The sequence below is a fragment of the Odocoileus virginianus genome, chromosome 14 (assembly GCF_023699985.2).
Source record: "Odocoileus virginianus isolate 20LAN1187 ecotype Illinois chromosome 14, Ovbor_1.2, whole genome shotgun sequence".
NCBI classification, from domain to species: domain Eukaryota; kingdom Metazoa; phylum Chordata; class Mammalia; order Artiodactyla; family Cervidae; genus Odocoileus; species Odocoileus virginianus.
The window spans coordinates 54,001,328-54,015,827 of record NC_069687.1 but is presented as its reverse complement, the minus strand read 5'-3'; the positions used below and the strand labels follow the sequence as shown (position 1 = coordinate 54,015,827).

General features: G+C 35.4%; 1 protein-coding gene across 6 annotated transcripts in view; it reads left to right on the top strand.

Annotated features, from left to right (window-relative positions):
- ADAMTS6 (ADAM metallopeptidase with thrombospondin type 1 motif 6) overlaps window positions 1-14,500 on the top strand; it is a 288,202-nt gene that overhangs the window by 170,325 nt on the left and 103,377 nt on the right. For 5 of the 6 annotated variants that reach the window (XR_011491254.1, XM_070476750.1, XM_070476749.1 and 2 more), the window contains exon 12: window positions 4,658-4,765. Coding sequence is in view for 5 of the 6 variants with exons in the window: in XM_070476750.1 (XP_070332851.1) it covers window positions 4,658-4,765 (108 nt within the window). In the remaining variant the exon portion in view is untranslated. The remainder of the gene's footprint in view (window positions 1-4,657; window positions 4,766-14,500) is intronic. The other variant, XM_070476751.1, reaches the window with a different exon arrangement.

Sequence of the window (14,500 nt, the reverse complement as noted above, 5' to 3'; positions counted from 1 at the left end):
TGTGCAGAGTACATCATGAGAAATGCTGGGCTAGAAGAAGCACAAGCCAGAATCAAGATTGCCGGGAGAAATATCAACAACCCCAGATATGCAGATGACACCACGCTTATGGCAGAAAGTGAAGAAGAACTAAAAAGCCTCTTGATGAAAGTGAAGGAGGAGAGTGAAAAAGTTGGCTTAAAGCTCAGCATTCAGAAAGCTAAGATCATGGCATCTGGTCCCATCACTTCATGGGAAATAGGTGGGGAAACAGTAGACACAGTGTCAGACTTTATTTTTTTGGGCTCCAGTCTAAAGAAATTTTAGGCTTCTTTTCTTCTGTCTAAAGTAAGATTTAGACCTAAGGAAGATGTTAGTCAGTTGTGTCAGACTCTTTGTGATCCCATGGACTATGGCCGGCCAGACTCCTCTATCCATGGAATTCTCCAGGCAAGAATACTGCAGTGGGTAGCCATTCCCTTCTCCAGGGGATCTTCCCAACCCAGGGATTGAACCCAGGTAGATTCTTTACTGTAGATTCTTTACTGCAGAAAGATTCTTTACTCTCTGAGCCACCAGAGAATCTCTTATACCTAATAAAAATAATAAAATATCAAGAATATGGTCAAGGATTATAACATTATCCTAACAATGCTTTCTGTTTTTGTGAATATATTTCTCTTTGAAATGAGAGTTTTTTTATATTTGTATTGAGTATTTTTGATAATATTTTGAAAATATATTTTGATAATATATTTGATTCTTGAAGTGAGTATTTTTGATGTATGATATATTTTAAGAGCATAAAATATTAATCCTACTGCTTTTAAATAAACTAAGAGAATATATTTAGGACCATATAGTAAAAAACCATCTCCTGTGGAAAAGGAAGAATAAATGAGTACAAATAGCTTTCTATTTAAACAGAAACTGAAACTTTGAAAGAAAGAAGAATTTGTAATATGTTGGACTGTAGGACAGGAAAGTTTTATCTTTATATTATGATCCACAGCACATGTTTTTCTTTTCTGGGGTTTTAACTTTCTTCTGGGTCAATAATTCTCCACATGGGATTTAAAGTAGATAGATTAGGTATAATAGATGAATTTTTTAGAGTATTTTAAAAGTCTGATATAAATTTTGCTTCTTTCTCTGCCTGGTGGAGTGAAACACCTTAAAGAGGGGCCCCAAAAGATCCTTCCCTTTTGCTGTGTTCTGTGGGGCATCTCTGTTTGTAGCAATGATTAACTAGTGAATTCAGTATGTTACCGCTGTATTTCTGAATTGTGTTTATGTGGCAAAAATTATTTTTTAAAAGTTTTAATTAAGATACAGTTGACAAATAACATAATATTAGTTTCAGGTGTACAACATAATGATTCAATATTTGTATATATTGCAAAATTATCATGACAATAAATATTAACATGTATCACCATAAACAGAATTTTTTTTCTTGTGATATGTGGTATAAGTTCTTATATTTATGCTTTGAGAATCAAAGAGCAGTTGGGGAGTAATAGCAATAGAATTGAATGTTGCATATAAATGCATCTTTAGACTCCAGATTAATATGTTCTTACTGCAAATTTATATATTATATATTGGTTCCAGTTTAAATTGAAAACTTTTAATGTCACTAATGATGCTAGTTTGTTGTTGTTTTTCAGTTGCTCAGTCGTGTCCAACTCTTTGCAACCCCGTGGATTGTAGCACGCTAGGCTTCCCTGTCCTTCACCATCTCCCGGAGTTTGCTAAAACTTGTGTCCGTTGATTCAGAAATGCCATCCAACCATCTGATCTTCTCTCATCCATCCTCCTCCTTCCTTGAGTCTTTCCCAGCATCAGGATCTTTTCCAATGAGTTGACTCTACCCATCAGGTGGCCTGACTATTGGAGTTTCAGCATCAGCCATTCCAATTAATATTCAGGGTTGATTTCCTTTGGATTGACTGGTTTGATCTCCTGGCTGTTCAAGGCACTCTTAAGAGTCTTCTCCAACATCACAGTTCAAAGGTATTAATTCTTCAGCACTCTCCCTTTTTTATTGTCCAGCTCTCACATCCGTACATGACTGCTGGAAAAACGATAGCTTTGACTATACGAACCTTTGTAGGCAAACTAATGTCTTTGCCTTTTAGTACACTATCTAGGTTTGTCCTAGCTTTTCTTCCAAGGAGCAAGCGTCTTTTAATTTCATGGCTGCAGTCACCGTCCACAGTGATTTTGGAGCCCCAGAAAGTAAAGTCCACCACTGTTTCCATTGTTTTTGCCTTGAAGTGATGGGACCAGATGCCATGATCTTTGTGTTTTGAATGTTGAGTTTTAAGCCAGTTTTTTCGCTCTCCTCTTTCATCTTCATCAAGAGTCTCTTTAGTTCCTCTTTGCTTTCTGCCATAAGGGTGGTGTCATCTGCATATCTGACGTTATTGATGTTTCTACTGGCAATCTTGATTCCAGCTTGTGCTTCATCCAACCCGGCATTTCACATGATTACGCTGTGTGTAAGTTAAGTAAGCAGGGTGACAGTAAATAGCCTTGACATACTCCTTTTCCAATTTGGACCCAGTCCATTGTTCATGTCCAGTTCTTTTGCTTCTTGACCTGCATACAGGTTTCTCAGGCAGATCAGGTAGTCTCGTATTCCCATCTCTTTAAGAATTTTCCACAGTTTTTTGTGATCTACGTAGTCAAAGGCTTTAGCATAATCAATGAAACAGAAGTAGATGTTTTTCTGGAATTCTCTAGCTTTTTCTGTGATCCAGTGGATGTTGGCAATTTGATCTCTGATTCCTCTGCCTTTTGTAAACCCAGCTTGAATGTCTAGAAGTTCTCGGTTCACGTACTTTGAAACCTAATGTGGGGGATTATGAGCATTACTTTGTTAGTGTGTTTAATGAGTGCAATTAGGCAACAGTTTGAACAGTCTTTGGTGTTGCCCTTCTTTGGAATTGGTATGAAAACTGACCTTTTCCAGTCCTGTGGCCACTGCTGAGTTTTCCAAATTTGCTGGCATATTGAGTGCAGCACTTCAACAGCATCATCTTTTAGATTTGAAATAGCTCAGCTGGAATTTCATCACCTTCACTAGCTTTGCTTGTAATGATACTTCCTAAGGCCCTCTTGACTTCACACTCCAGGGTGTCTGGCTCTAGGTGAGTGATCATACCATCGTGATTTTCTGGGTCATTAATATCTTTTTTGTATAGTTCTTGTGTGTATTCTTGCCCCCTCTTCTTAATATCTTCTGCTTCTGTTAGGTCCATACTGTCTCTGTCCTTTATTATTCTCATCTTTGCATGGACTGTTCCCTTGGTTTCTCTAATTTTCTTGAAGAGATCTCTGGTCTTTCCCTTCTATTATATTCCTTTATTTCTTTGCATTATTCACTTAAAAACACTTTCTTATCTCTCCTTACTGTTCTCTGGAACTCTACATTCAGATGGGTATACGTTTCCCTTTCTCCTTTGCCTTTTGCTTCTCTTCTTTTCTCAGTTATTTTTAAGGCCTCCTTAGACAACCATTTTGCCTTTTTTGCATTTCTTTTCTTGGGGATGCTTTTGATCACTGCCTCCTGCTGGTTGGTGAGCATATATTAGAAACACCTAAAAATTTTCAGTATTTTCTCCAAAGTAATCTTTTTGGCCATTCTGTTCAAACACTTTATTTTGGTATATGTTAGACAGCTTATTTTAAAATCTGCTAGATTAATATGGGCATGCGTGCTCAGTCAGTTCAGTTGTGTCCGACTCTTTGCAACTCCATGGACTGTAGCCTTCCAGGCTCCTCTGTCCATGCGATTCTGCAGTCAAGAACACTGGAGTGGGTTGCCATGCCCTTCTCCAGGAGGTCTTCCTGGCCCAAGGATTGAACCTGTAGCTCTGTGTCTCCTGCATTGCAGGCAGATTCTTTACCCACTGAGCCACCTTGGATGTGTGAACAAAATGAGATATTTTAACTTGCCAGCGTTACAGTTAAATGTTGTAATTCTCCTGTGCTGGAGTGGGGTAGTGAGAAGTCATAATCAAGGAGACAGAACAGCTCCAAATAACATCGGAAATATATCAGTTATGGAAATGGCACATAAATAGCAGCATTTGTTCAAAACCAAATTTCCCTTTCATGAAAGTGGGCTACATTGATGAACTGCAAATAACATTGCTAGATTGTTCTTTTGGCATATAATAATTTTAGAAATCACTCCCTGTACATTCCCATAGTCTCTCTTTTTTAAAAAATACTCTTTAGTAGAATATTTCATTAGGTCTAGGAAATTACCTACTTGCCAACTCTATTAGTTTGAAAGTTTGTGCTATCGTATGTTTGGGGGACTAATAAACATATGTGTCCTTTCCACATATTCTTTCCTTCTCACTACTCTCTATTAATAGAATTTGTGTACATTATTTTAAAAAGAGTCTGATCAGTATTTAAAATGAAGATATACTTTATCTATTGAAAAAAGAATTATGAAGACATATATTAAAAAGTATTCTGTGAAACGGGTAACCTACCTTCCAAAAGGACCTCCTCTAAAATCCTCATCTCTGATGCTTCAGTACCAGCAAGAGAAAAGTAACGCTTAATATGGCTTATATACTGTGGGTATTTTTTATGGACAAGTGGATATGATTTTAGTCTCTACTTCTGATCAACTTGCTTTTGCCTTCTTTCCTAGGAAGTGTGTAGAGAGCTCTGGTGTCTCAGCAAAAGCAACCGCTGTGTCACCAACAGTATTCCCGCAGCCGAGGGAACACTCTGTCAAACTGGGAATATTGAAAAGGGGGTAAGCTCAAAAGATTCATTAGCTTTTAATATGTAGACTAAATTGACAGATTTCTAGTTTTTATATTCAGCCACTAGAAAATCATGCATACTAATTAAAATGTGCTTGAGAAGATAGCAATTTTCTAGCCTAATGAATTATCTTGATATCTGCAAATATGCATTGTTTAGGAAAGTATAGTGAGTATTTTGTGAGTCAGTTTCATCTTTCTATATGTATATGTTTGAGCTATAGTCTCACAAAAAAAGCCCAACAGCAGTCTTATTTAATAGAGTCTGTTTATCCATATGGCTGTTTTTTGCAACAATTTCCAAGAAAATTATGTGATCCTAAAATAGATTTTACAACTGTAGTCTAATGAATCATTTTTAAATTATGAGAGAAATATCTAATAGTAGAAGAATAATTTATTGAGCATAGAAATGATTGCTAAATAATTTTTAGTATCATCAGCCTAGTTTTCAAAACCTGTAATTATTAGGAATTGTTTAAACAGATAAGAATATTTTAGGCTATCCTTGAAATTCTTTAGGAATTGCTATATATGTGATTCTAACATTTATTGCTATGGACTGAGTTTACAACAGTAACTACACTATCATCTCTTCTCAGTTCTGACTTCTTCCATGTTAGCTGATCTAGTTTCAACAAAGATTATAGTGAATTTCAGCTTGACATCTGATGTTTAAATAAAAAGAATGAAAGCTTTTGGGCAGCTGTCACAGTTTATTAATCCTTGCTGATGGCTTCATTCAGGACCCATGACCTAGTGCCATGTTGATGGTTTTTCCATGCTGAGTTTGAAAATGTTGGTAAATTATGCTAAATGTATAAATTGATAGAGTCATTTTTAAAAGATTAAGAATCTTTTTTTGAAACTTTTGAAAGTAGCCAATAAAAATACAGAGACCTTCACACACTATCAAAAATTCCTTCTGTTTTTTCATAGATGTAATAGAAATATTAGGAACCACGTTCTTGAAACAATAGTCTAGGTTTTTTCTGGAACCAACAATTCTTGTCAATGACAAGTAGCAATTTACCTCAATCTGTACTTAGAAGAAATACACAACTGTAAAGGGAAAGTCACAGTGAGAATCTGTTTCTTTACTTGCCATTGATTGATGATTATTCTTGTGATTTACACCAGCAGCTCACTGTTTCTATTTGCCTGTAATAATACTGTCACTAGACCTGATACCTCTTTTTATTTTACTTTAATTTTTAACCCAAAGCATGAAAAACTCATTCTTTTAAACACTTAAGAGCTCTCCTGAAAGCATCTGTAAATTATATGATCACTCTAATTAGGTAAACCACAAGTAGTGGCTATCTGAGAACCCAACTCAGTCATCTTTATGGCAAACACAGTTAATATCTCATAATTTGTGCTTAACAGCAGGGCTCTGAAATATCATATTTTAAAGCTTATGTGCATATAATTGATAGAGATGTCATTTACATATGCATTACAGTTTTGAAGGCTACTTAGAAAATGTTCTAAATAATATAAAAGCTAACAATATTGAATTTAAACTTAGATGAGCAAATAGAAGGGAAATATAATTATTTCTAAGCATAAGTAGGAATAAACAGACAAGAGAAAGTAAATCAAATGGGGCAAAAATGTATTTGATTTCTAAAGATTCAATTTCTTAATCTAGGCTAATGGTTGTCAACTTTTTAATCGTTAAATACTTTGTTTAAATGCATTCTACATAATTCTGTTATATACATTTGAAAACAATGGAAATGCTTAGGTTAAAAGAACCCCTTGCCTGCCTCCTTACCCTCTCCTTATAATCGTCTCAGCTTCCTGCGGACTTTGGCACAACTTGCACTCCGTTAAAGTCTATTTAAGAACTTTTAAGTGTAGCAAAGTTTGCCTACCAAGAGGTCATTAATATTCACAACAGTAGAGTACAGTTTCATAAAGTCAATACTTTGGATTTCATCATCTCAAATTAATATGTAAAACAAATCTTAGCTGTTCTTCCAAAGTCATGGAAGGTCTATAGATAGAATAGCCTTAGGAGATTTTTAAATGAATGAATGAAAAAACAAATAAACATAAAAACTCTTAGAAAAAGAAAGGACAGAGTGCTAGGAGAAGACTCTCAAAATATCCCTATCATTAATTTTGAATTTATGAAAAAATTTTGAAAGCTAGATCAACTTACATTTTTTTCCCAACTTACATTTTTAAGGGAGAAAAGTACAAAGAACTATTCATGTGAGCTGAATTTATTTTATTTTTCACTTACTGCATTTGCTTTGTTATCTGTTTATGAATTTTTATTGTTGTTGATCTCAAGCTGCTTTTTTCCTTAGAGAAGCATGGTACTATTAACAAATGCAGATTTTCCTCTTAAAGCTATACCTATTTGGGTATTAGGGCTTCCCAGGTGTCACTAGAGGTAAAGAACCCACCTGCCAGTGCAGGAGACATAAGAGACAAAGGTTCAATCCCTGGGTTGGAAAGATCCCTTGGAGGAGGGCATAGCAACCCACTCTAGCATTCTTGCCTGGAGAATGGCTCCTAAGCACAGAGGAGCCTGGCAGGCTGCAATCCATAGGGTTGCAGAGTTGGACAGGATTGAAGCAACTGGGCATGCACACAAAGTTGGATATTAAATAAGAGCCCAAAATTTAATTCAAACAAAAATAGCCATGCAAACACTTAGTAACAAAATTAAAGCAAAGTTTTCAGTTGGTCTGGTCAACTTTGTGTAACCAGTCTGTATTCGTGCCATCTATACATAGTTGACATTATCAGTAATAATGGTTATAAATGATAATGAATAGTTTTATACTTACACTGTGCCAAGCACATATTTGTTCTGTTTACTATTGACAAAAATCTTCTACAGTGGGTACTGTTTTAATTCCATTTTACAGATAAAGAAAGTAAAACTTGAAAGCCTAAGGTTACATAGCAATTGAATAGTAAAGCTGAGATTCTAGCCCAGGTCTTTCTGATTCCAAAGTTGAAAACTGTCCCTCTCTACTGCCTCTGATTATATTTTACTTTCAAATGGGAAATTATTTGGAATAAAAGGCAAATTTTCACTCTCAGAGGAATGCTGAGTCACTGAGCCTGAAATGGTTTAACAATATGTTTTACCCCTTATTACTAAGTGGATTTTTCATTTATTTACTTGTAACAGTTTGTTATCTCTGGAATCACAATAAAAAGGCCCCTGGACAGAACATTGAGCTAAATATATATGGTAGTTGGCAAAATAATGAATTGGCAAAATAGTGAATCTTACTTTAAAGTGAGAGAAAATCTATTTTTACATATTTCATAGAGATAGAGTGAGAATGGAATGAGATACTATCTTGGTGAGCTTTTTGTTGGCTTCCTCAGAGGAATGGTGCTAATATATGTTACTAGAACATCTTCATTACTTTTCATTATTATGTGCCAACCTTAGATGGTGGTGGGCAGAAAATTATTTGCCAGACTGTCTTAACTGGTAGTAATGAGCATCACAGACTGTAAGCATGAGTTTGTGTGTCTCAGAAGCATGAATAGTATATCCACAACCTCTGATCTTAATTCTGAATTTCAAAACTACTCTCAGCAGAAGGAACAAGAAAGAACCTATATCCTGTCTAGCCAGCAGGATAAAACCAAAGCTGCTCATAGTTTTTTAAATAAATCTTTTTTTTAAAAGTTTGGGGGAGGGGAGAAATATGGCTCAAGTGATAGCATAGACATATCCAGAGGACTGGATCCACAATGATCTCGTCAAACTCTGGCTGCAAAAGATACGGGATCTTTGCCCGGGGGCGCAGTTCCACAAATGTTCCATGTAAGTATGGGAACTGTTCCATGCACATTTAGCAGATGGAGTAAGAAATATGGCCAAAAAATTAAAAACTGATCTTTGCGTGAGTCCTGGGGGGTCTGACATCGCTATTACAGCCATTGGATGTTTGCCTGAATAAGCCATTCAAGGGCTGAATAAGAACCATATGGTCTGAATGGATGTGCTCTGGGACAGTAGCATTAACCAAAGGAGGAAATTTGATGAGCCCAGACAGTGCACTGGTACTGTATGTCCATGGGTCATACTCCTACAAATCAGTCAGTATAACTTGTAGTAAAAGAGTTTTCATTAGACATGCCATCAGCAATAGCCCTTTGGACAGAACTCGGAGGGATGCCATATTTGTTGAAATAGTAAACAAAGATCTACACTATAAAAATTCTGATAGTAGTGTTGGCATTGTTACTAAACAGGATATTAAGGATAATCAAAACCCAGCTCTTGTAAGCTCTGATGGTGACCACAAAGAACATTTCATATACTTGGTTTATTGCCAAAATATTAATTTAATGATTCTACAAGACCCAATTAGAGAGACAGTCCAGAATTTAGGCTTACATATACATGACATTGATTCCTAGTATTTTTGCATGGTAAACACAAGACTAGATTAGAATAGAGTTATTAAATGTCCTTTTAAAGCACCAGCTATATAATTGGACATTTGCAGTCTTAGATCTTCATTCTCTTAGAGTAGAATTTAATATGTTTTGACTGGGTCCCAAACTATAAACACAGGAAGTGAAGAAAGAATAACTCTTCCAATTGCTCTAGAAATTTGAATTGTATGGGATGACAAGTTCTGATTTAGGATTTGGGCTGAAATAAACTTTAGTATTCCCACACCTGCACAGCGAAAGATAAGCCTTCTAATAGCACTGTGCTCCAACTCTCAGGTTTTCTGATTTGGGAAGAATGTTCTATATTGAATCACCAATATTATATCCTTTAAAATCTTAGGATTTCCTTAGAATTATCTTATTCCAGATGCTGGCTAGACCCAGTGCTGGCTATGGTACAAGATCTACCATAATTACATCCTAAAATATATCTAGTTTAAAAAATTTATTTTAAAATACTGTGTGTATACTTATTCTGAAATTTTACTTTGTAGAATTCTGACAAATTTTCAAAGTTAGATTGTTTGATTTATAATATTAATAAAATTCGGTGGCTTAACAGAAAAAAATGTTTAATGATGAATAAGTGTTTCTTAAGAAAAATTTTAAAGCCTCACTGGAATATATCGTCTTTCTAGATAGTTTTAAAGACATATTTCTTTTATTTAGAAGGAATGTGAAAAGCAAGAATGAACAGTACGAGATTTTATGTTTGTAATGTGATAGTTTCACTTCTTTCACCTTTCTGAATCTGGCTAAACACACCTGAATTAGCGAAAAGAAGGCCAAATTTATCTACTGTATCTGGATAGTTTAGGCTAAAGTAATATGACTGATAATTAGAATAGTACAAAATCACTAGATTGGATATAACCCTTGAGAATAAAAATTAAAAACTAGTTTCCCTCTGAATATTTAACTTTTGTAGTTTAAGAAATGAAGTAAAACTCTATGCCTGTGGAAATAGAACTTTTACAGTTTGGGCATCTTCAGGTTAAAAAAGGATAAAAATAGAAAATACAAATCTCAGAATTCTCACCTTTAGTGTGCTTATAGGATTTGTGTACTTAAAGTTTATTTGGTATAATCTAATTATATTAATTATGACTTACATTAAAATCTTAGTATAGATTGATTAATATCGTCATCTAGAAAATTAGCTCAAATAACTTGATCCACATGTAGTTCCCTATAGGTTTCTTAAAAAACTTATTAAGTTAAATGAGTTTCTTCTCTTAAAATCATGTACTACATTAAGATACATAATACTACCAGGAGAGGTAGCAAAAATTCCAGAGATCCTTTCCTGTAAACACAAGGTTAAGAGGAAAGTAAACAAGCACAAAAGAACATTTTGCCAGAGAGCAAACCTAAACAAGTCATTTGATAGATTTTTAACTTCTTTGAAGGTATGTCTGTATAGAACTAATTTCCATAGTCATCCTAATCCAAACCATATTATAATCAAAAACTGGAATTAATCCCCATTTTGTAGTTAGGGAAATTAAAGAAAAGAAACAAAGGACTTGCTTTGGACCGAAGAAGGATGCTGCTAAAATGAGAATTGAAGCTTGTAACAGGCTCCACACAGACTTTTCCCTGGTGGGCTTCCCTGGAGGCTCAGATGGTAAAGAATCTGCCTGCAGTGTGGGAGACCTGGGTTTGATCCCTGGGTTGGGAAGATCCCCTGGATCTTGGCAACCCACTCCAGTATTCTTGCCATGGAGAATCCCCATGGACAGAGGAGCCTGGTGGGCTATAGTCCATGGGGTGGCAAAGAATCTGACCCGACTGAGGGACTAAAATCAACACACTGACTGAAGACTAAGTTGTTAATTAATTATTAAACTAGACACTAGTCTCTTGTCAACTGCTAAATCGCTGATACTTATTATTATGAATTCTTCATTCTTTTACCCATTAATTTATGTTATTTAACTTTATGATATAATTGTCTATTATGTTATGACTGTAGAATAGATATAATCAATAGCATGAATTTTCACGATAAAAGGTTTTAGCAAACCACTTACAGAATACTTCTGCTGTGTATATATTAATTAATGGTAAAAACTGAGCAACATTTTACAAACTGAATATTTGTATTTATCTTGTACCTTAAGTATACATTTTAAAAGGAAAACAAGAGACTTTATGTGATTTCTTTGCCCGTGCTGTATTTTGTGAGCATCTAGAAAACATGTGAAAAAACATTTAATATTTTAGAACCTAACATCTTTCAGTGTTTTTGTGGCCTTCACAATTTCATGCCCTAAAAAATGCACAAAGTGGAATTTTTTCCTCTACTAATTATAAGACTGTTCAAGGAGATATGAAAAAACATATATATATATACTTGCAGCTAATTGAATTTTTAAAAACTCTCTAGTGTTATTTTGTATTTTATGTAGTAAAAACAGTTTGATAAAGTATATTAGCATATTCTTTAATGTCTTCAGATATATAGTCCTACACCTCCACTTGATTTTTCCCCACATTTTTTATGTGTATTTGGACAGCAAATGCTTTTCTCTCAGTAAGTGATCTTGGGCAGGTCAACCTTCTTAGATTCTAGTTGCCTCATATGAAAAAATGAAGTGCTTAGACCACATAAATTTTAAAGTCTCTTTGAGCTTTAAGTGCAGCTCTGTGATTATATAAGATAAATGTAAAATCAAATTTTATTCTTATTTGAAATCAGTAACGCTAAGTTTCCGACTTAAAAAATATGCAAATTTTAATATTTGGAATTTTTAAGTGTTCAGTCAGTTCAGTCACTCTGCCGTGTCTGACTCTTTGCGACCCCATGGACTGCAGTACACCAGACTTCCCTGTCCATCACGAACTCCCGGAGCTTACTCAAGCTCATGTCCATTGAGTCGGTGATGTCATCCACCCAACTCATCCTCTTTCATCCCCTTCTCCTGCCGCCTTCAATCAGTCCCAGTATCAGGGTCTTTTCAAATGAGTCAGGTATTCGCATCAGGTAGCCAAAGTATTGGAGTTTCAGTTTCAACATCAGTCCTTCCAGACCACAGTGGGGAAAAACAGTAATTGCTGATTAATACTACATTACTCAGTTACTCTCATAGGAAAACAGGTGAGGCATAAATATTTTTACACGTAGCTACTTGTAATAACATTTGTAATACCAAAAATATAAAACCAGAGGATATTTGGTTCACTGTTATGATTTTTATATAGATGAAGATCTAACACAATTGATATACCATTATACAAACTGGTTGGTCTTCAAGATCAATTAGGTAAATCACAAGCTGGCACCTTGAACATTCTCCCTCTCACATGTACATAATGAGCGGCCCTGCTTCCAGAGTTGGTGCTGTATTATCGGCTCAGCCAACTACCTCTGCTACATCATTTTAGACAGATGTTTTTTTTCTCTTCATAATACTTTTTAATTGCCCAAAACTCATTATCTTTTTTAATGCACTACTTTAACATTTATTCGATTTAGGATCAGAATGTTTGGCCCTATATAGTCAACCAAATTTTAACTTCCTCTTGCCTAATTTTTTATGGACAAATGATAATTCCTTTGCACTTTTCTTAAAAAGTCCTTATGTTGTTACAACTACTGAAACATTCTCTGAATGCCAACTACCAAGGACGAAAAGATGAATTTGACTTTCTTTACTCTCCAGTATCTCCAGTTCCTTCTTGAAATATAGTAACCAAAATGGGACACAGAATTCAATAATTTAATTAATGTATTCATTCATTCAATAAAGCTTTGTTAAATATCCACTACATTCTGGGCACTATTCTAGACATTCAGCAATTTCAATTAGAACATTCTGTGATGACAGAAATGTTCTGTGTCTACTCTGTCAAGTATCATAGCCACTAGACACATGTGGCTATGGAATCCTAGAAGGGGTCTCAGGAACAGAATTTTCAATTTTAATTAATTTAAATTTGAATAGCCGCATGTGGCTCTTAAGGCTTTTGTATACTAAAGAGAGTAGACAATAAAAGTAATAAAATATAATTTGAAGAATAAGTTATTCCTGTTCAGTGGCTAAGTCATGTCTGACTCTTTGTAACTCCGTGGGCTGTAGCATGCCATGCTTCCCTGTCCTTCTCTATCTCCTGGATTTTGCTCAAGTTCATGTCCACTGAATCAGTGATGTTATCTAACCCATTTCATCTTCTGCCATGGATAATTTAAATGAGTGGTAAAGGGGACTAAAACAGGAAGATGTAATCTCTGTACATGCTGGAGTAGGAGGAGGGGAGGGCCGCAGGGGTAGTGAGGTACAGACCCTTCATAGTAAGAGTGGTCAGGGAAAGATGGCCCCCTCTTTGAATGACACTTGACCTGAGACCAAATGAGGAGAAGACTACAATAGAAGGAATTAGAAGAGTATTTCTGGGAGGACCAGCAAATCCAAGTACCCTGAGCAGAGAACAAGTTTAGTGTATTGAGGAACAGAAAGAAAGCCAGTGTGTCTGGAGCATTCTGTACCGGAAAGAGAATAAGGCTGGAGAGGGAGGCAGGGGCGAGGTCACAAAAGTCACTGTTGACCTTGGGGAAGAGGAAACCATTACAGTCTTTTGAGGAAAAGAGTAACATGATACCATAGTATGTTTTAAAAGAGTTCTCTGATAGCTCCCTGGAGAATAGGTCAATTACAGATAGAAGAAAGTGAGGCAGGGGGACCAGATAACAAGCTATTCCGTTTGCCAGTTTGGTCTAGAGTGATAGCAGTACAAATGGTGAAAGTGAAAGAATTCTGGATATATGGAATTAATTAATAAATTGATTACTTTTAAAACATCACATGTCATAAACCCTTTACATTTTAATATAAAGTTGAATTTTTATTTAACAGTCTAACATTGCTGACAGTTACTCAACTCTGATAATGTTCACTATTGTTATTCACCATATAAGCAAAGAACTCTCATATCATCAGCATGCTGCTTAGTCACTCACTTGTGTCCGACTCTTTGTGACCCCATGAACAGTAGCCCACCAGGCTCCTCTGTCCATGGGATTCTCCAGGTAAGAATACTGGAGTGGGTTGCTATTTCCTTCTCCAAGCGTCAGCATGGTTCATCAAATTTTGATAACTCAGAAAAAATGCGCTAATAAAAGCCTTGCATAGTGCTTGGTTTATTTAAAAACGGCTTTCATTTTTACCATATTCTGCAAATAAGATTTATCATGTTAGAGTTATGAGCTGATTATGCGATGTCTGCATCTCGATAAATTATTCCTGGCTTTCTACTTATGTACAGTATGTGTGGTTTAT